This window comes from Ursus arctos, unplaced genomic scaffold (assembly GCF_023065955.2).
Source record: "Ursus arctos isolate Adak ecotype North America unplaced genomic scaffold, UrsArc2.0 scaffold_27, whole genome shotgun sequence".
Taxonomy (NCBI): domain Eukaryota; kingdom Metazoa; phylum Chordata; class Mammalia; order Carnivora; family Ursidae; genus Ursus; species Ursus arctos.
In genome coordinates, this window is record NW_026622952.1 from 24,569,884 (window position 1) to 24,591,095 (window position 21,212).

At 38.4% G+C, this 21,212-nt stretch overlaps 1 protein-coding gene across 1 annotated transcript in view; it reads left to right on the forward strand.

The window, feature by feature from the left end:
* Window positions 1-21,212, forward strand: part of CSMD1 (CUB and Sushi multiple domains 1) — a 1,583,970-nt gene that overhangs the window by 1,036,095 nt on the left and 526,663 nt on the right. The window contains exon 10 of the mRNA XM_048226225.2: window positions 5,480-5,601. Within this exon, the coding sequence (XP_048082182.1) occupies window positions 5,480-5,601 (122 nt within the window). The remainder of the gene's footprint in view (window positions 1-5,479; window positions 5,602-21,212) is intronic.

A 21,212-nucleotide genomic window follows, 5' to 3' on the forward strand; every position in this document is an offset into this window, starting at 1 on the left:
TAAAGCTATTACCATGGGACTCCAGGTTAGGTTAGCTAAGCATTACCTTCAACTTATTAAGTTGTCATTTACCAAGAACTTTTATGGTTTATTGTTTCCTACCCATATTCTCTGTTCATGCAGAAATGACCTTGTAAATAGTAGTCAAAAGGCCACTTATACCTGAACGAGGACTCTTCGTTCTGCCAGATTACATTTTAAATAACTTTTAAGATGATATTTTGAATATTGATTATTTTACCAGATAGCTGTGACCTCAGAGATTTAAAGAGACATACCGACTTTTAACTTTTATTGTAATTCCAGTGAATTTGGAAAATTTTCTCTTGTTGCTTCTAGACTCCCAAGGTTTTATACTTTTCAGCTGAAGGCCACTTGACTGAAAAATATGTTTTTGTCTTTTCTTTATTAGGTTATTGGAAATAATAAAGCTATGTATTTGTATGTTACTCTCAAATTCTGTTGACATAAAATGAGTTGGATGCTAATGTTAATTTGATGCCGATTATGTTCCTAGAACATAATAAGGAAGTTTCTGACTTAGCCTCGTCTAGTGTGTTGTCCTTCCAAAATCCTTCCATGACCACCATCTTCCCTAGTAAGCTCTTTCCAGATACTCCCCCAACACTTACTCAGACCTTTCTAGAAAGTTGCTATGTCCACTTTAGATTAGACAACATGTGTTTATGCATTTAATTGCCCAAGGAAGGCAAGGTCTCAGTTTTGTTCTCTCTCTGCTATATTGTCCATGCCTGATACCATGCCCTACTCAAAATAAGCGTGTCCCATGTATTTCTGTAATACACAGCCTGTGATGTGCTGGGCCATGTGCTGTGTGCCTTCCTTGCTTCCCTTCCTTCAGTCCTTACAGCAATCACAGGTGGAGATAGGATTATTATACTCATTGAATAAACTGAGGGGGGCAAATGAAATAAAGTAAGAATAGACGTCCAGTAACTGCATAAACCAGGCTTGGAACTCAGCTGTGATTAAGAAAAGCAACTCTTAAACTCTATGACATATGTTCTCTGCTTTGGTTGTCAATCTGGAAATAAACATAAAAGCTGTGGTTGAAAACAATGCTTTCTCCTAAAAACATACAAGAAACAGAGTATCAAATATATTATTAATGTATTTGAAACGTGCTTCAGATGTGAGTCCAGGTAACTTCTTCATTTAAATTTAGTCAATTAAAATATTCCTCTCCAATTACCTTGATTAATTAAATAGTTACTATAGAACAACACAGATTCCTGGAACCGAATTTACATAAGTAGACAAATTATTACTTCACATAAGATAAATTACATGAAACAAATATGTTTTGTACTTAATAAATATTCATTGATTAAAGAGATAAATGGCATATATTTGCATTCAAAATCAGTTTTTTTCTCCCTGTCCACTTTCCCTCTTGGTATATTTTCAACAATCATTTTGTGAATTCTCATTTAATTTTAAAAACATAAGACCTATAAGTAAACTTTGAGCTTACAAATTTAGAACACTGCCATATGAGTAATATTAGCTGTACGTTAGGTCACGGTGATTCCCAAAAGCCATTTATTAAGCATTTAAGTCTGTGTTACTTTATATTAGATGTTGTATTTCAGGAAAATCTTGATGAGAAAGAGACCTTACCATGAGTGGAAAGTGGTTCAAGCGTAATATGTATAAACATATTTCAATTATGGGAATATTTTAAAATCTTGCTATAAAACCTTGTTTGACATTAAAGTATCATCATTACTTAAGTATGTTGGCCAATGAAATACTTTGCAGACTACCTGAATGCCTGTCTAGCATGGAAGCCAGTGTCAGGGAGGAAGTCCCCCTCCCTCAAGGGTGCTGTGCAATTGCTCTGCCATCATCCCGACAGCTTTGCTAAGCTAACAGGTCTGTACTTGTCTGAAAAGCTACATGATCCATTCCTAGTGTGCCCTGGGGAGTCAGCAGAGTCCGGGAGTGGAAAGAGACAGGCCAGGTGACAACTCTTCAGGGTTCTAACCATCTGAATCAGATAATAGCATGGCTTTGTGAATGTCCGCAACATTAGTCGAGTTCCTATTCAATTACAGCAGAAAAACTGCTGGCAAAGCAACACAGATGTGGTTTGCAGATAAACTGATACCAACGACCCTCCTTTAGAAGGTTCTGCATGCCCTGCTGACCCCCTCAACTCCCATTCTTCCTGCCCTGCAGGCTGGCCCCTCATGTTCTTACAGAACATGATCTTGGGGAGGGGCCTGGGCGCAGAAGCACACGCCCTGAACATTCCCGTGGCTCTACGGCACAGGATGCTCGCCCATCGGACACGTTTCAGTGGAGCTCTTAGTCCTGGTTCCTCTCTCGTCCCTCAGGCTCTTCTGTATTCTTCCTTAGCTCTTCTTGTTCTTCAGAAAGATTAGGTTTTTAAAAGACATATGGTATACAGAGGATATGAAGCAAATTAGCCTTCAGATGCTTGAAGCTGAGAAGGAGGACATTATGGGGTATGACCAGCAAGAAGTGTGGCTTACTTGACTCTAAAATTCAGGAAACTGGCCCTTTCGTGTAACCTGCCACAGAACCACAGGATAGAGAGAAAACCCCAGGTAAGAGACTGTCTGCAGGAGATTCAGAAGATAACACCCAGTCTGTATGGCAACCGCTGTGTGCACCTGGATAATAATCCATAGAAATCACGATAATTCAAAATACATCATTATTATTCAATAAAGACTCTGCACATAGATGATTGAACTTTGAGTGGTCTCCAGTGGAAAATCTGAGAGTTATCTGTGATTAGTAGGCCTTGATACAGAACGCAGCACCTAATGCATCATAACTGGTGTGATGATGGTAGTATCGTCATTTGCTGAAGAAGCAGATGATGAGGATGGGAAAGATTTAGAAGGGTAAAGTCTGTGATACTAGCTAAAATTTTAACAGGTTCCTAAAGCAGAGGATTAGAATTAAATAATTATAGTTAGATCGTATTATTTAAAGTCATTACACTCTTTAAAAACTACAAGTATTTATGGGGAAAATTACCAAATGCTAGGAATTGTTCTAATTATCAAAACAGAGAATATGCCCTAACTATTCCCACATATTTCATTTCTACTATTTTTTTGATGGCTTGATTAAAAGTATGGGTAAAAATAGTTAAAATTAATGGATTAGAAAAACCCATTGCAAAAATGGAAATATATTTCTAAGACACAAAAGAAAAAGAAAAATTATTTTATGAATTAACCTGACAATTTCTGGTGAAAAATATCTCCAAGGATACTGGATTCATCACTCACTCTATGTGAAACACAGTCCTAAGTATGCATGAAACTCTAGGAAACGTGCTGCTTTCCTATAAATATTTTACTAATGGTTATCTCACAAAAATATATGATCACTAAAAATCATATTTCCCCAAGCAATGGTAAGATGAATTTCACGGAGAGCTGATAGGCAATTTGAATAAGTCAAGTTAAGGGTCAAGCTTCAAAGCAGACAAGTGGGACACAGGGCCATTGACGGAATGTCAGATTTGGTGAACTTTCCTGCAGAGTGACAGCTGGGGCTAATGGCTGGATGGGCACAAATTGTCAGTGGGAATGTAACAAATTAGTTCCCCACTGCACTCACTCTTCAGATTTTTTTTTTGAAGTTTGAAATACTTAGAATGACACTTTGATACTATTAATTCGAAATTAAGTCAAAAATATTTATCAAGTCACATGACATTATCCTTGTACCAGCTTTGCAGTATGAAATTTAACAAAGAATGAGCATGGAAGATAAAGATATTGTAACTCAACATTTAACGACGATAACTTTCCTTCTACGATTTTCTGATGAATGCTGTTAACAGGGTGGTTTAGGAGACTTTCACATCTGGAGCTCATGTCCTTTCTGAGAACATGTTCCTAAAACCAGATTCACTGAATACAGAGGTGGCTGTGTTTGTGCGCAGTTCGCTCTCAGTTGGAGGACCTTGCCAGCCAGGACACACCTGCTGAATTTTGAAAACCAGACCATCTTTTATGCATCTTTATCTAGCAAAGCTTGTCCATTTGCAAAGTAAATGCCAATATTTTAAATGTTGAATACCCCATGTTTTGTTATTCAATGTGTAGTAAATTAATTTTTAGCTAATTATTTTCATAGTAAGTATCGAACAACTGAAAAGTTGTCTACTCTTCACATTTTTATGTCCGCAATTGTAGACACTGGATAGGGTGCTGACGATAAGAGAAGGATGCTTTCCCAAGGTCAAGAAATTCTCAACCTTGTAGGAAAGATAGATCTGTAACTTAGTCATTTCAATAGAGTAAAGAACTATGATCAGGAACAGGTGTAAGTTGTGTTATTGTTATGTTGATATTAGGACAAGAAGTGTATATTCCTGGGGGCAGTTAGGGAGAGCTCAGTGAAATGGGTTCTCCTGACCCCTCAGAGATAAGATGGCCTTTGGAACTCAGAATCCTGTTCTTTCAATTTTGTGACTGAATCTCCCAGAACAGTGCCCCACCTGTAATGGGTGCTCAGCCAAGAAAAAGAGTAAAGACAAAACGGATCCTGACTAGGATAATCTTTTGTTGGGTGACAATTTAATCAGTTTGTGAGGTAGGAAATCTAAGGAAAATGAACTAGAGCTTCCCTTACATTAGTTCTTTCTTGTGAAATTAGTTTCTCCTGCTCTTTTCTCAAACCCAGTTCAAATTATTAAGGTGAGGACTGCGTTGCATTGCAGGCTGACATTTGATTTCTAAAAATTATCCATCGAGTTGATAAAAAAAAAACAACTCCTTTCTTAAAATGGAGGTCAGTTGAAATACTTGGTTTATAGTAAAAAAACACTCATATTCGTTGGGTTATGTCATTTCTATAATTTGCTTGGTCTTTCAATTTAAGGTAGTTTTTTTGTTGTTTCTTTTTTCCTTTTAGAGTCACGATGTCTATTTTCTTTTTTTAAATTGTCGACTCTATTTGAAGTTGCTGTTTGCATTGTGCTGTAAAGAAATTTGCATAGTTGATTGCAGAATAGAACCTAAAGCTTGAAAGAGACTTTGGAGAGGATCTGTCCCGCCATCCTCATTTACAGTGGAAAAGATGAAGTTGTCCTACAGCGTAGGGCGTAGTGGGCGTCTCTGGAGCTCCCCTGCACTTGCTTTCCCCTCCATCCGTGTCCAGCCAAATGTGCATGCAGATTCTCTGACTCAGAGTGGGATTGAGATGGACCAATGTGATTTGGCATTGTCCATGATGATATCAGGAATGTGGTCATTCTGTGAATGGTAATGCCTTGGGTTCAGTTTAACATTGCAGACACCAAACAAGGGTCCTGGTGGCTTAGCAAACTTCCCTTACCAACTTGAGTTCATGAACCACTTTTTATCATAATTAGTGAATAGCTGATTTGATGTCCCATGTTTCTGTTATGTCTTCACCACACCGATAAAATGCTGCAGAAAATAATACCATCTCTATGTATTTCTAGCTAGAACTTGTGGATCAAATCTGCGTGGACCCAGTGGTGTCATCACCTCCCCTAACTACCCAGTTCAGTATGAAGACAATGCGCACTGTGTGTGGGTCATTACCACAACAGATCCAGACAAGGTAAGGTTCCCACCTTCTCCTCGGTGTAGCTGATGCTATCAATACTCTGACTCAGATGACTGTTTAAGACGAACAACTTCACAAATGTCATGCACCCTCACAGTTTGCTGTTTGAATTGGAAAGTTCATGCTCCACTGTGTGTATATATATCCACATTTATTGGAAAGTCAGTCTAGGATTAAATATAGAGTCAGTATTCTTCATTTGATTGCCTCCTACTGGTTCTGGAGGTTCTGTGTATGTTCTTTACCCCACCCCCAGTTTTGTTGAGATATAATTGACATATAGTATTGTTTTACTTTAGGGTATATAATGTTTTATATATATATATATATATATATATATATATATATATATACACACACACACACACACATATGTGTGTGTGTGTGTGTGTATCAAAACATTTAACATATGGTATCTCACATAGTTATAAATTTATTGTGGTAAGAACTTTCAAGATCTACTCTCATGGCAACTCTCAAGGATACTGTAATAGTAACTATGAAAGTAATGGAATCGAGAGAATCAAGAGTCGGGTTTGGAGGTGGGTGGCGAAGCCCTTACCAGAATGAACATATGTTCCAGCCCCTTTGGGGACACCTGCAGTTCCTGCACCATTATTAATAATGACCTTCTTTTATTCACCAAATTGTTCCAGTTTGGTTCAAAAAGGTTCTCCCTACCTTGAACCAGGGAAAGGACCTCAGGAGCCAGTTTTGTTTGTTTGTTTGTTTGTTTGTTTGTTTGTTTATGGGAAGAGATAATGAGTTTGGTTTTAGGCACCATGAGAGTGAGGTGCCTGCTGTGCATTCATTCAAGCGGATATAACTGGTAGAGGTAAATTTGGAATCCTCAAGTGTGTTGTTAGCTGCTGAGATCTGGGATATTCATGATGTCACGCAGAGAAGGCAAACAGAGTCAAAGAGAGTCATGCTGATGGCATATTTTTCTCTCAGTGTCAGTTGGAGTTTGGAGTGGGCTTCCACTGTAATGAATGATAGGGATTTTTTGCAATTCTAAGTGTCAGGTAAAGAGCTTTAAAGTACTGAAGTCTTTTGTATGGAAGAAGCAGTAAACCCATGGTGTTCTGATAGGACAGGCAGTGGCTCCTAGCTTAATCTTCAGGAAATTCGATAAAAACCCTTACAGTATTTTCAAAATCCAATTAAATCCAGATCATATATGAATAATCATGAATATTTTTATACTACAGATATACCTATATATCAGAGTTTCTTTCTTTCCCATACATACTAGAATAAATGAAATCTCTATCTAAAAGGAAGCTTAGAATTCCTATTGTCTGAACACCCTTTACCTGATAAGCGAGAAACCAAGGTCCACAGAACGTAAAGTACTTGTTAAAGATTTCACAGCTATTTTGCTCCTACAGCAGGATGAGGACATGGGTGTCTTTTCACTGCAGTATGATGGCACTTCATTAGCTCTTGTCTGTGTAAGAAGAGTCATTTATTTATGCAGTTATGCATTCCATTATCACTGTGAGGGGTGCCATGGAAATGAAATAATAGGTTATTCAGTGTGTCAATAGATGTTTTTGGCTGTAGGTGTTAGAAGAAGTTTTTAAGAAACACTATTTCACATAACAAAAGGGTAGAGCCATCGAAATTCCAGGTTTAATTCAGGAGCTCAGGAGCATTTGAGGATTCAGGTGTTTCCCATTCTTCCTGTTCCATACCCAGGGCAGTAATAATGACCGCCCCCCTCAGGTCACAAGATGGCTATGACATAATCATGGTCAATGAAGAAATGAGGCATGTCTTTCTCAAAAATGGAAGAAAATTTCTAGAATATCCCTAGCAGACTTTCCTTCAGGTCCAACTGAGTCAAACATCCATGGTCCACCTCCCAGGGAGCCTGAGGAAATAATTACCTGGAAGCCAGAAGGCAGGGCTGCTGGTTATGGTAACCAGCGTGTCTCCCACATTCACACAAGCAAAATGTCAACGGAAGAGGTTTTGGTGATCATCAGATTCATATCTTGTTTATTTTAGATCCCGTTACTTTCCTGTTTTACCAGACTCCAGCAGCCTAAAATTTGTTAGAATGCTTGAGGTGTGTTCTTTGACGTTCTGAAGTTGATTTTTCAACTTGGCCAAACTGCAGGATGATCAATAAAATAATGAATGCATGCAGTTTAGATTGACACATTGCTCTCATTTTAGGAGTTTCACTTTGCTCTCTCATCTTTGCATACATTTACATAGATATTTCTCATGATTTCATATACATTTTGTTGATTCTGAACACTCCACAATTAGCACGTTATATTTCAGGAATCTTGTGTTCTATTGCTTCCGTAAATTCTTTGCCTTTCTTCCTTTATTTTGGTGAAATGTTCAGAGAAGAAACAAGACATTGCAGGTTGATGCACTCATACACACCAACACTCTACTAGAGCACCACTTAGACACCTGAAGGCATCTCAATTAAGCAGAATTGCCATCCAAATTAAGAAGCAGTCATTGCCATTAAGTATAATTAGGCTTAATTTGATTCCTTGGGAGACATTCCAAATAAGGGGGTTTCCCGATTAAGCACAAGGTGATGAAGGTATATTACATATTGAGCGTAAGAGAGAAGAACAGTTATGTAAAGGTATCCAGACAATGACACTTGCTAGAAGCATTAACCCAGAATTCTAGATAAGAAGTGCTGATACACCTCAACCTGTATGTTTGGCTGGATTGGCAAACTTTTAAGAAAAAGCTAGAATAGAAAACTAAAATAAATTTCCAATGTCAGTTAGAGATTAGTTAATAAATTCCTTTTTGGTTGAAACATCAATCCTCCTAGTGATGTATACACTCTCCTGGTCTTATTTTTGCTTTGATTATTATATAATCATGTGATATGTGTCAGTGTATGTGGAGCCTTAACATAAAATTGCTTGTTCAAAATAATTACCATAGGAAGCTGGGTCATGAATATCACAATTTGTCATATTGTAGAATGTCAACTTAAAAAGAACACTAGAAATCTATTCATAAATCTATCTATATAGAGAGAATTTTCTTGATTATATCAATACATTATATATTATTATTGAATATATACTCTGTATTAATATATTATCTAATATATTATATATTAAATGATATATTAATTGTAACTAATAACTGTAAAACATAAATATTTTATGTGTATATATATATTTTATTACATATTATAATGTATATAGACACACATATATAATAATTATATATATATATATATAGAGAGAGAGAGAGAGAGAGAGAGAGAAACTGCTATGTAGTATGTTCTAAGTAGAAAGTTTAAAAAAAAAAATCCTCAGGGAGTCTGGGTCGTGCAGTGAGTTGAACATCTGACTCTTGGTTTCAGCTCAGGTCCTGATCTCAGGGTCCTGGGATCAAGCCCCGAATCCAGCTCTGGGCTGGGCGTGGAGTCTGCTTAAGATTCTCTCTCCTTCTCCCTCTGCCCCGCCCCCCCACCACACTCATTTGCTCTCTCTCTCTAAAATAAAAACAATAAATCTTAAAAAAATTTCCTCAAGAAGACTCAATTTAGTGGAGAAGCAGATTTCTAAACGCCCAAGTGTACCTGCTTCTGCCATACTAGTCTAGTAGAGGGTCAATAAAAATTAATTCAGTAATGAGATATTTATTAATGTATTTCATTGTATATACCTTCCACAATTCAAGCTTTCTCAGGTAAACCTTGCGATAACTTGTATGACCAAATTCTTGAGAAAGTATTATACGGTGCATACAGATTAGAGAAATTATAAGCAAATGCTCTGAAAAGTTCATCCATGCGGTTTCCATTGGAAAGATTAAAATAGCTTTCCCTAGAATCCTTACATGAATACATGGGCATATGTCCGTGTCTTCATATGTATACACAGATGTATTTATATTTCAAATACATTCTGTGGTGACATAATTTCAGTACCTAATTTTAGTTTGAGCTCCTTAGAGAGTATTTTTGTTGATGTTCAACTCTGAGAATTTCAAAGATTTTAAGTATTTGAACTTCGTTCAGGCTACCATAACAAAATACCACAGATGGGGTACCTTATAGACAAAGACATTTATTTCTCACAGTTATGGAGGGAGAAAGTCTGCGATGAATGTGCCAGCATGATTAGATTCTGGGGAAAGCCCATGTGAAGAATATGGTATCAGTGTGAAGCACCTAGAACATCTTCTGGCAAATGCTCAGGCCCTCCCACTCCTCCCCCTCCTCTTCTTGCTTCCCGTCCTCCTCCTCCCTCCTTCCTCCTCTCTCTCTTCCTCCTCGCCTTCTTCTTCCTCTCTCTTCCTCCTTTCCATCTTCCTCCTTCCTCCTCCTCTTCTTCCTCCTCCTCCCCTCTTTCTCCTCTCTGCCTTCCTCCTCATCCTCCCTCTCTTCTTCTTCACTACAGTTATTAATGACTACATTTAGAAAGACATAAATGAGATCCTGAAGGATAGGTGAAGGGTTTAAATTTTGTGCTAATGACAATAGGGGTCAGAAAACAGGAAAAGAACTGCACTGCAGTGGATATGTCTTGGAGACATCATTTTGCCAAGAGGCAGGTAGACAGATTTGAAGGACATGTGACTGGAAGCAGGAAATATCAGGACTTTGTTATAATTATGAAAGATTATGTGAGCCTAAGTCAGGACAATGGTGTCAGGATTGAAGAAGAGAAGATGAATCTGAGAGGTATTTAGGGAATAGGTAAATAGTTACAACAATTTACACATTTACATTACACCTTTTATTTAGTGCACAACTCTTGCTATCTAAAGAAAAAATAAGAAAAGTTGTTTTAAATTTATAGCTTGTAAGAAAGTACAGCTGTGTATCAGATCCCTTTTTGGGGAAGGAGCATTAACTTTTATTACTCAGGAGATTTTTTTACATCATTTTAAGTAAATTCATACAGGTATAAAAAAGGGATTCATTTGCATTCAAATTATTTTAAAGGTAAGGTAGAACTAAATATTATGTGTAATAGTTTATGGTGTTTTGAAATGGGATTTGAATAGATACAGTTCAATAGGTTGTATTTGCCCATTAGGGATTCTAGGACTGTTAGAGAGACAGTTAGGCACACGATTATTGGCGGTGACACTGTCCTGAGTATCTCTGTCCTTTCTGTCATAGATGTCTTTCCCAGCCAGAGCCATGATGCACTCTATTCAATGGCCCCATTCAGTTGTCTTCTGGGTCACAGAATACCTCTGCAGAGAATCAGGTTGCATGCTGGCCTTCTTTCCTGGCACAGGACGTGCTCCCTTAGTGCTTGTTGGCCATCAACATGAATCTTGTGACTGACTCACTATTTCATCCCTGTCCCCTCTCCAGTATGTTTGTCTCTCAGTGGCAGCCCTTTCATTGCCAACGCAATCCCCATTACCGCAGTTTCATATTTGTACCTTGTTCATGAACTGGGTTTGGCTCTTGAGACGCTTTCCTTCTCGAGTCTCTGTGGATGCCCTTCCTGGCATCCTTTCTTTCCTGCCACAGGGGAGTCTACATCCCCTTCTTCCCGCTAACCTGATTTTCTCTCAACACTCCAACTACTGCCTTCTTAAACCAAGTGCAGTTATTTTTATCATCTCTTCTTGGTACTCCAGAATAAAATAGGAAACAAGGTCTGCACTTTTGATTGGCTTACGTGTTAAGCCAAACTATGAATTACATACACACTTCTGTACACGCAAGTATATGAGTATTTATACTACACCTATTGAACTGTGTATAATTTACTACTTTTAATGGGTGCAAAGTATCTTATTCTACCAGACTCTTCTTTAAAACAGCTGATCAGATTGCCCCCATTCTCCATAATCATAAAAAATGCTTCTACAGACATCTTTATGTTCACTCTCTCGGCAATTATTTCAGTAGGTTAAAGTCCTTGAATTAGAATTCGAGTAATAATTTACATGCATTCATAATTTTGATACTTATTGCCCAAATATGTATCTTGTGCTAAAATTGTGTTCATAGAAACTCCCACCACAGTGCATCAGTGCCCGCGTTTGTACAGCAATGAGAACAAAGGTAAAATATGACTCTGTTGTTCTTTACCTTTATATCCTCAATAATTCTCTACAGTCCATGGGAAAAAGTCCTTTTCATGAGATCTGTCATTCATGGCAGGGCAGCTGACACCATTCCACTCTCATTTTGCCACTTGCTTCTTCAAGCTTATTTCTCCAGCCATCTACTAAACTCTCAGATCTTGAAAGGATTGTACTGCTGCAGGCTTGTGTGCCTTGTCCTGCTCCCTGAACGAAAACAGGGTATCAGGGTGAAAATGCAGTATTATTGAATTATTGAAGCAATATTCATCATGGATTCATGGCAGAAATTCTATACTTTCTTGCAAACCAACAAGCTAATTAATGGGTTGACCATATAATTTATTAACTGAACCAAAACTCTTTTAAAGGGTAATGTATTAATAATTCAGCTGGAAACAACCAAAAACTATAATTATCCTGGCAAATCAGGACCTGTGTTACCCTATGAGGAGACAAAGGGAAAAATATCCACCCGTAGAAGAAGCTCTATTTTATTTTACTATCTGTGGTTGTAAAAAGATTACCTCCATACTCTAAACATTTCTTGGAGGGCGTGACCACTCCTTTCAACAAAAGCAGGAGAAATGGTCAAATCTCCCAAAATACAGGAAAAATTCCCCAAACAGTAATAGCCTTGTATGACCAATTCCTAACTTGATGAAAGCGAAAATTAAACATTGTATCTTATTTTTAAGAGTTTTTTGTTTGTTTATTTTTTAATGGTACAAAATGTAAAGGTACATCTTAGAAATCTTAAATTTGAATGAATTAATTTACTTAAATTTTCTTTTGCAAGCAACCCTATGTGTATGACATCTTTGAATTTCCACTCTCTTGCACAGTGAGTGGCCTATTGTGAGAACCAATAAATGATTTTGAAAAAATGCCTGTAATAATGACCAAACATTTATTGTTTTATATCACTGGGGAGGCAGAGAAGGTTGTGCCATAACTGAAGTTTGGTTTTTTAATATTATACGGCTATTTCCAGGCCACCAATCCCACAAGTCTATATATTATATGGGTCCTAAATTAGCCAAAGACATTGTACTAATATGTTTCCAGCTTAAAAAAAATATTATTTTCATCAGAACATCCTACATACAACCCAAAATGTGCATTTGTTATTATTAAGCTCAGTTGTGGTTACTATTTTGCAAGTAGTAGGCTTCCTCATAACACGATGCTCTTCACTAGCTGGTCTGTATTTCTGACAGTCATTCAGTGGTTCTCACCAATCTTCATACTTAAAAAGAGAATATTCCAAAGGTCCGGATACTGTGTTCTGCTTGTCTTCACAGTCCTCTAAGTGATGGGTTGACGTGTGTATTTGAAAGACTGTGTTAATGAACTGGTAATTGTTTTTGCGGGTTTCCGATGAAGTGTGTCGGTAGCTGTCAACAGTGCCAAGTAGGCCCCCGGCAGTGGAGGGGGAGCAGGGCACCCCACTGATTGGTACCCTCTGGCCATCTCTCCATGGTCAGATGCTGAGCAGCTGTACTTGAAACAGTAAATCTCTAAGGTGGTACAGGAATGTTGAGTCCTACCTTCCTTTGAATGTGCTTACAAGAGAGAGATGCAAATAATTATTATTTTCTTAACAGAAAACAGCTAGCACCCACGTGGCTTCCTTGAAGTCAATGAAGTGATTTTGAACTTATTTGTAATAGGGATTTTTTTGTTGTTGTTGAGAGAAAGGCTTGTATTTCACATGACACATTTGCTAGATGACTGGAGCCATTAGATTATCTCACAGGATCACTTCTAAATTCTAACACGATGAACAAAAGTGTTCTTAATTAAATATTTCATGTGTATAAAGTCCACAGAGGGCATTTATGATTCTGAATAGTTCCAATGTCTTGTGCTATCAGGTACTGTGAGAAGTCTTATGTAATAAGCGAATATAGGGAAAAATACAGGTTTTAAAATATCTAGAGCATAACTTCATTAGCTACATTCATATCTGACTTTATTTGTCCTTGGTCAGAATTAAAATCACCAGTTTTAACACTCTCCCATTAACATTGGGAGAAAATGACCTGTTCAAATAAATGCTTTATGGAAGCAGTTTTAATAGACAGACTTGCAAAGCCCTATATAGATACAATGATTAAAATGCTCAACTACATATATTTCATGGAGAAATATCTGATACCAAACTTATGCATATATATATATATATATATATATATATATATATATACACACATAATGTATATAAATAACTAAATGAATGAAAAATGAAAAGAAATTTAAAGTTATGATTGGCATATATTTGAAAAAATCCTCATATTTGAATTAAAAGCCCTCAGAAACGAGCATATATAGAGATACATATATATTTAAAATTTATATGTAAAATGAGTTTATCTTGATGCAGGCTTCAGGAAGACGAGCAACACATATGTGAAATCTTTACTGAGTTCTTTCAGATGTGGAATTTTCAAAATGGAGCTCGTTGAGAGCTAATCCAGCCTAAATCATTAGACACCCACACTTTGCCTCTCTGCCCTCTTGCCCTCCTAGAGCTCAGCCTGCGTCCTCACACCCTCATTGGAGATGTGTCCTTGGGAGTATTTAGCTAAATCCTTGGGGATGGCCTCCAGGCTGTGGTCTTCCTTTACCACACCAGATGGACTCCGCTATGTCTCTAGAATGAAAAGAAAATTTCTGTGTAGCTCTGCATTGAAAAACCACATTCTCTCACTTGGTTCTGGACCCCAAACACACACCCTACCCTGATTAACCAGCACTGCTCAGTAAAGCTCTCCTTTTTTCCTCCACCTGCTCTGAAGTGTTTTTCCACCCTCTGCTGGGTTCTGTCCAGGCTTTGCTCACATTCCAAATGCTTGCTGTGGCTCCTTCATGGACCGTGCAGCCCAGTCCTGACAGCTTGTCCCAGGACCTTCCTGAGCACCGCCTGCCTGCAGAGTGCTCGTCCACATCCACGGTTCCTCATGGCTCTTCTCATCATCATGGGCACTTGGGGTGCTTCCCTCAATGGCTCTGGCCCCCACTGCTTCCTCTACCACTTGTTAGGAAAATACTGGTAGAGTATTTTCTGCCGAACGTATCACAACAATTGGTTGGTGTCCTATTTTCTCTGGCTACTCATGTAGGACTTTCAGTTTTCCTAGGTCTGGCTCTCTCGACATATTGTTCAAATCACTAAATCACTTCCATTCCTCTTGTGGATTTACTTTCTCTTAATATTTTCCACCTATGGATGTTCTGAAGCATTGAGTGTCCCAGTTAACATAACTAGACTAAGATAACAACCCTAGCCAACTCAACGAAACCTGGGTGCTACCATCCATTGGCCATTTCTACAGACTGGTCAGTTAGTCTTTTGACTGACCACAATGTTGAGATCACTATGGGAGTCATAGCTTCCCATTCTCATCATACTTAGTCCTGCCTTTTTTTGATTCTAAGCCCTTCTGGTTTTTTGGATCGGTCTTCACCTCAACACTGGGTCACTGCAGCAGCAGGCTCCCTGCCCTCCCAGCTCTGGCCCTTCTCCAGACTCCAGTCTGGTTTGCTCTAGCTGTCATCTTCCTCAACCCAATTGTGTTTATTGCACACACTCACCAAAGTGCCATAAGTGTTACCGTACTCAATTCAAACTTCATATTAAACTGGTCAGAATGGTTTTCAGGGTGTTTCCTACCACTTTCAGTAAGTACCTTTCTTCCCCTGCCCCTCCACCTCCCCTCTCCTTCTTCCCTTCCCCTACATCCTCCTCCCCTTCTCTCCTACCCCTCCTCCTCCTCCTCTCTTCCTCCTCCTCCTCCTCCTCCTCTTCTTCTTCTTCTTCTTCTTTTTCTTCTTCTTCTTCTTCTTGCTCCTTCTCCTTCTTCCCCTTCTTTTCCTTCTTTGTCTTCATCTTCTTCCAAAATGTAAAACTTATGCAGCTTTATTTTAGGATACAATTGCTAGAGATTGCCATGGTAGAATTGAACTGAAAAATGAAATTTATTATAACAATGACTTTCAGTAATCATAAAGTCAACATATTAAGATTATATATCTAATATTTGTTTATTCACAGTTATCATATGCATTTTTGCAGAGTTTTTTCCAGTTTTATTGAAGTATATTTGACAAAAAATTCTATAGTTTTAAGGTACAAAACATGATGTTTTGGTATATGTAAACATTGTGATTACAGTCAAGCTGAGTGACATGTTTATCACCTCATATAGTTACCTTTTCTTTTAAATTAAGTTAATTGAGTTACCTTAATTATGAGAGCAAATAAGATCTACCCTTTTGGCAAATTTCAAGTGTATGATACAGTATCATTACCATATCACAATGCTATACATTAGATCTCCAGAACTATTTATCTTGCATAACAAAAGTTTGTTCCCTTGGACCAGTATTTCCCCTTTTCTCTCACCTCATGTGCCTTTCTTCTCTTCAGACTTTTCCTTTCATTGTTCTTATGGAATAAAATATCATCTTCATTTCTGCCTCAAGTTGCTACTCTGAAAAAGAATACTTCTTGTCTATCCTCTGTCTTTCTATATTTTATCTATTCTATGAAAAGCATTGACTTAGATGGGAATGAGGTACAGTAGTCAAGAATTCATTATGTAACCCTTAAGGACACACACATACACATATTATCATTCGAAATTATACATGGATATTTCAGTTCTTTTCAAAAAAATAAAATAAAACACAGAATGTAAATGCCATCCAAATGCTATCATTTAATATATGAACAAATTAAATTCTACTCCCTGCCCCACTATATAGGAATCTGCCTTTCTGTGACTATATAAATATGGGTATTTGATTATTCATGTATCTGTACGTGTGCACATTTATGGGTGTGTGTGTGTGTGTGTGTGTGTGTGTGTGTGTGTGAAATACAAATATTATTAATGTCCTGCAATCCTTTGCTTATTTTTCACTTCATAAAACATGAACATCTCTCTAGATCTATTTATATGTCTACTTTACCCACTTTAATATCTTCAGAACGTCTATGTAAGTATGGGCACACTAAAACTTGTGCAGTCATTCCAGGTTAACAGATATTCCGGTTGTTTCCAAGACGTTGTTCTCATAAGCAGTGCTACAATGGACATCATCAATACAGTTACAGGTCCGACAAAGTCGGGTTGTAGTTGTTGACTACTCAAAGTCAGTATCACAGTCACAATCTTGCCTTCCTCATTAGCTTCCTCTTGTCTCAGTTGCCATGGATATCCTGCCTCTATAATATTGTCATTTTTGAGACATCTAGTCTATCTGATAAAGTCTCATGATAGTAAAGAAACTAAGGTACTAAGCAGATATAAGATTAGATTATGAATCAGCTACCTGTGTCACATCCTTTGCGTTTTATAAACTGGTTTATCTGAAGAGGCAAGTAACGACCTCCCAAATTATTATAAACTCTCTGAAAGAAAGTTACTAGTGTACTCATATTTCGGCAAGCTTCCGACGATGGTATATGCCTGTGGATCTGAAATACTGCTGTGTTAGTGTAGAGCCTATTTAAGTATATTCTCATGTATTCATAAATTAATACTACATTGCATTTAGTGCGACCTTACACTAACTGATGAAAAGCATTCAGAGTAGGTGTTTTTTTTTTTTTCCTTACCATAATTTATTGGTTGGTTGGTTCGTTGGCTATCTGGCTGTCTGGTTGGTTTTAGGAGTCATATATATCTATTACTTGAATACATTCAGTTCTTCAGTGTCACTCTTTAAAAACACTTCAGATGGGGGGCGCCTGGGCGGCACAGTGGTTAAGCGTCTGCCTTCAGCTCAGGGCGTGATCCCAGCATTATGGGATCGAGCCCCACGTCAGGCTCCTCCACTATGAGCCTGCTTCTTCCTCTCCCACTCCCCCTGCTTGTGTTCCCTCTCTCGCTGGCTGTCTCTATCTCTGTCTAATAAATAAATAAAATCTTAAAAAAAAAAAAAAAACCTTCAAACCTTCAGATGGGCATCTGGGTGGCTCAGTCAGTTAAGCATCTCACTCCTGATTTTGGCTCATGTCATGGTCTCAGACTTGTGTGATGGAGCCCCATGCCAGTGTGGGGATCTGTCCTTAGTGGGGAGTCTGAGATTCTCTCTCTCTCTCTCTCACTCTCTCTCCTTCTGCCCCTTCTGCCCCTCCCTACTGCTCTTTCTCTCTCTTCAGATAAATAAATAAATAAATCTAGAAAAAAATCGCTTCACCTTACAGATGGTAAATGACATGTCTATAATATGAGGTGAACTACTTCTGGAATAGTAACCCTCTTCTATGCAGTCTTCAACACAGCACATATTTTCTACCTCCACTAATTTCAAGAAATAAGAATCATTTGTTTCCATTTAAAATAAGTAAATCTTTTTATAATTTTGTTAATTTCAAATAAGATTGATTTTTAAAATTAATGAAAGAAGTTCCATTCTTCTGTATTGAGGTATGAAGTAGAATTATTTTTATGTACATTAAATTATATGGAGTAAAAGTACAGTTTACATAGATATTCTGATCCTCTAAAGCAGCAGGCACACATGGATTATATTGGAGTATATTCATGTAAATATTCTTGTATCAGAATAGATCTGAAGGATGTGCATCAGATTTGAATCCTCTTAATTTATGAAAATGTCTTTTGCTTTAGTCTCCACATGTCTCCCCACTTCCTTTCATTTTATTCAGGTTAAACCACTTCTGAAGATGTTTGCAGTCTACCTAGAAAAGTTTTCAGATGTATAAGGGAAAGTTACCACAGTTCAGAGGGACCTTTGTAACTAACGGCCTAAAAACACTTTCTAAAAAGACATTTTTGAGGGGCACCTGGGTGGCTCAGTCAGTTAATCATCTGACTCTTGGTTTTGGCTCAAGTCGTGATCTCACGGGTTGTGGGATCGAGCCCCAGTGTCAGCCTCCCTGCTCTGAGGGGAGTCGGCTTCAAGAGTCTCTCCCTCTGCCCTTCCCCATGGCTCATGCTCACTCTCTCTCTCAAATAAATAAATAAATCTTATAAATAAATAAATAATCAAACAAATAAATAAAAAGACATTTTTGAGAACCCCTTAATTTGGCATCTACTACTTAGTTCAAAATGTAGTGGTGATGGAAGCTTCTTGAATGTAAAAATATGCAAAATTACAGGTCTGTGAGCTGATCTCATTTAAAAAAATATATACCATGTAAATGATAAATACATCAGTTTTCAAGCTTTGTGTCAAGACACTTTTCAAGTTTCCAATAATTCTTTGTCCTTCCTTCCAAATCATAATGCTGTTGTCCCCATGGAGAGCTCTGACCTCGCTTGGGAAACCACGCCTCTGTGTTTTGGAGGCTGGAAAGGATTCCACTGTGCCCATAAATCTACTCTTTCTATGATTGCTGCCCCATTCCTTCCATTACTTCAGAACACGAGTCCACAAAATCCTCTTCCTTGTCTTCAAACCTTTGCCGTGAAACACCTTGTCCATTCTAGACTTGGCCTTTCACGGCCGCTGTGGGATTGGGGAAGTCTTCAGGTCCAACAAGGGCTTCACCCTTCAGTATCTGAAAACAAGGCGGGAATTGGGAAAGCAGGATGGTGTGAGGCACCTGTGTCACAGTGCGCTTGCTCACATGCAGAGAGCATCAGATCCAAGTTGGCCACTGGCTGGAGCACGGAGGGGATGTGATGGGTTGGAGTGAACAGTTCTTGTCATCAGTCACATCTATAGACAGCATAACAAACCACACTGTAGGCTGGTATCCAGCTGAGCTATGAAGAGCAAAATATATCATCCAAAAAACTGTTTTTATACCTTTATTAAACAGATCGGAAAAGAGATTTACCAATACAGAAGTCATGAATAGGAGTAAAGGGTGAAATGACTCTGCATGTCCAGTAAAATATGTTGTGTTGTCCCAGGTTCCCAGAGGGCAGACTATGTCATTCATCCAGTGCACCCAGGATCACTTGTCCCCTGTCTCTACACAACGGCTTAAAGCCAATCAGTTCCAGGCTCACAAAATTTAAGATGTATATTGGCTTAAAAAAATACATTAATTCATTTGAATTTCCAAGTATCTCAAGGATGGGAGTGGGTGAGAGATGCTATCATACAGAAAAAACTGCCAGAAGATACTCACTGATACTGCCTGAAAAATTAATAGGTTTTAGAAACAGAAAGAGATTATGTTCACTATTTCACTGAATCCTTAAATACACTGTGTCATAGGTTCTATTATTAATGCTTTTTTCTTAAAGGTGAGAAAACTGAATCACAAAGACGTAAAGTCTACCTCCTTAACCACTATCCGTCACTGCCTCAGCTCCAGAAGCAGAGTGAGACAGGTGTGGAAATTAGGTACAGGCTCGTGCTGACAGACAGGTGGCTGGAGCATTCCGAGAAACAGGTCCTACTGTGTTCACGTTGAGAAGCGAGTAGTGATGTAAGGAGAGAATCAGGGTTCTGATGCTGTACCCCAGTTCTAACAAAGGAAGCAGAGATTCGCAACGTCTACACACGTATCATGTGTGCCCTGCTTATTTGTTTATTTGCTCATCATTTACTTACAGCACTCGTGGAGTGAGTGTCTGCATGCCAGCTGTCTAGGGTCACAGTGGTGCTCAGGACAGGTGCCGGGGGGTGCCATGAAAAGCAAACAAACAAGTAAATGAACTAAAAAAAATTGAGCAAAGAGATAGAGGTTGCTGAGGTCAAGGTCATGGATGTTAGGCGTCATGTATTGATGAGATTGTGTGCAAGGCGTTCTCTTGAGCTGAGCCCTAGAAAATGTGGGGATGGGGGAAGGGAGAGGGGAGGTTAGGGTAGGCATTGCCAAGGCCCTTTGGTAGCAGTGAGTTTGACATAAATGGGGAGCAACAGAAAGGCCGGTGTGGCTGGAATGAACAGGTGAGGGCAAAGTGGTGGGTGGCCGGATTTTGGACACATTTTAAGGAGGAGACTTCAGAAGCTTTGCTGATGATTGAGTATGGGAAGAAAAAGAACCAGAAAAATAAAACATGACTCCCAGGTTTAGGGATTGAGGAGCTGGGGGGGACAGTTATGCTATTACTCCTCGTTGTTTCAGAGAGACCTTCATTCCTTTACTCTCGTATTCTTTTTCCTAGCCTTTTACCTAGAACTCTTTCCAATCAAAAATAAGGAAAATTATAGTGAAATGTAAGAATATGAACATTTAAATAATATCAGGAACACATGTATCAAATCCCTATATCCAGATTTAAGAAATCTGCTCTTTTCCATTGCTGGCCTTTTTCTTTCAGGAGATGCGCTTATTCCTTTATTTATATTGTCAGTCTATATTTATTATACTTCAGTGATATGTCAGACCAGGGTAGAGCAAGACCTGGCTCTTCAGAGACCACAGGACCTAGAACAGGGGTTAGCAAACCTTTCCCCCCCAAGGTGACCTAGTATACATTGCAGGCTTTGCAGGCCACACACTGTCTTTGCCGTATTTACTTTGTATTTCTCCCACAACTCTAAAGAATGTAGAACCCATTGCTAGAAGGCCAGAAGGGATCTGGCACAGGCTGAATTTGGCCTGTGGACTG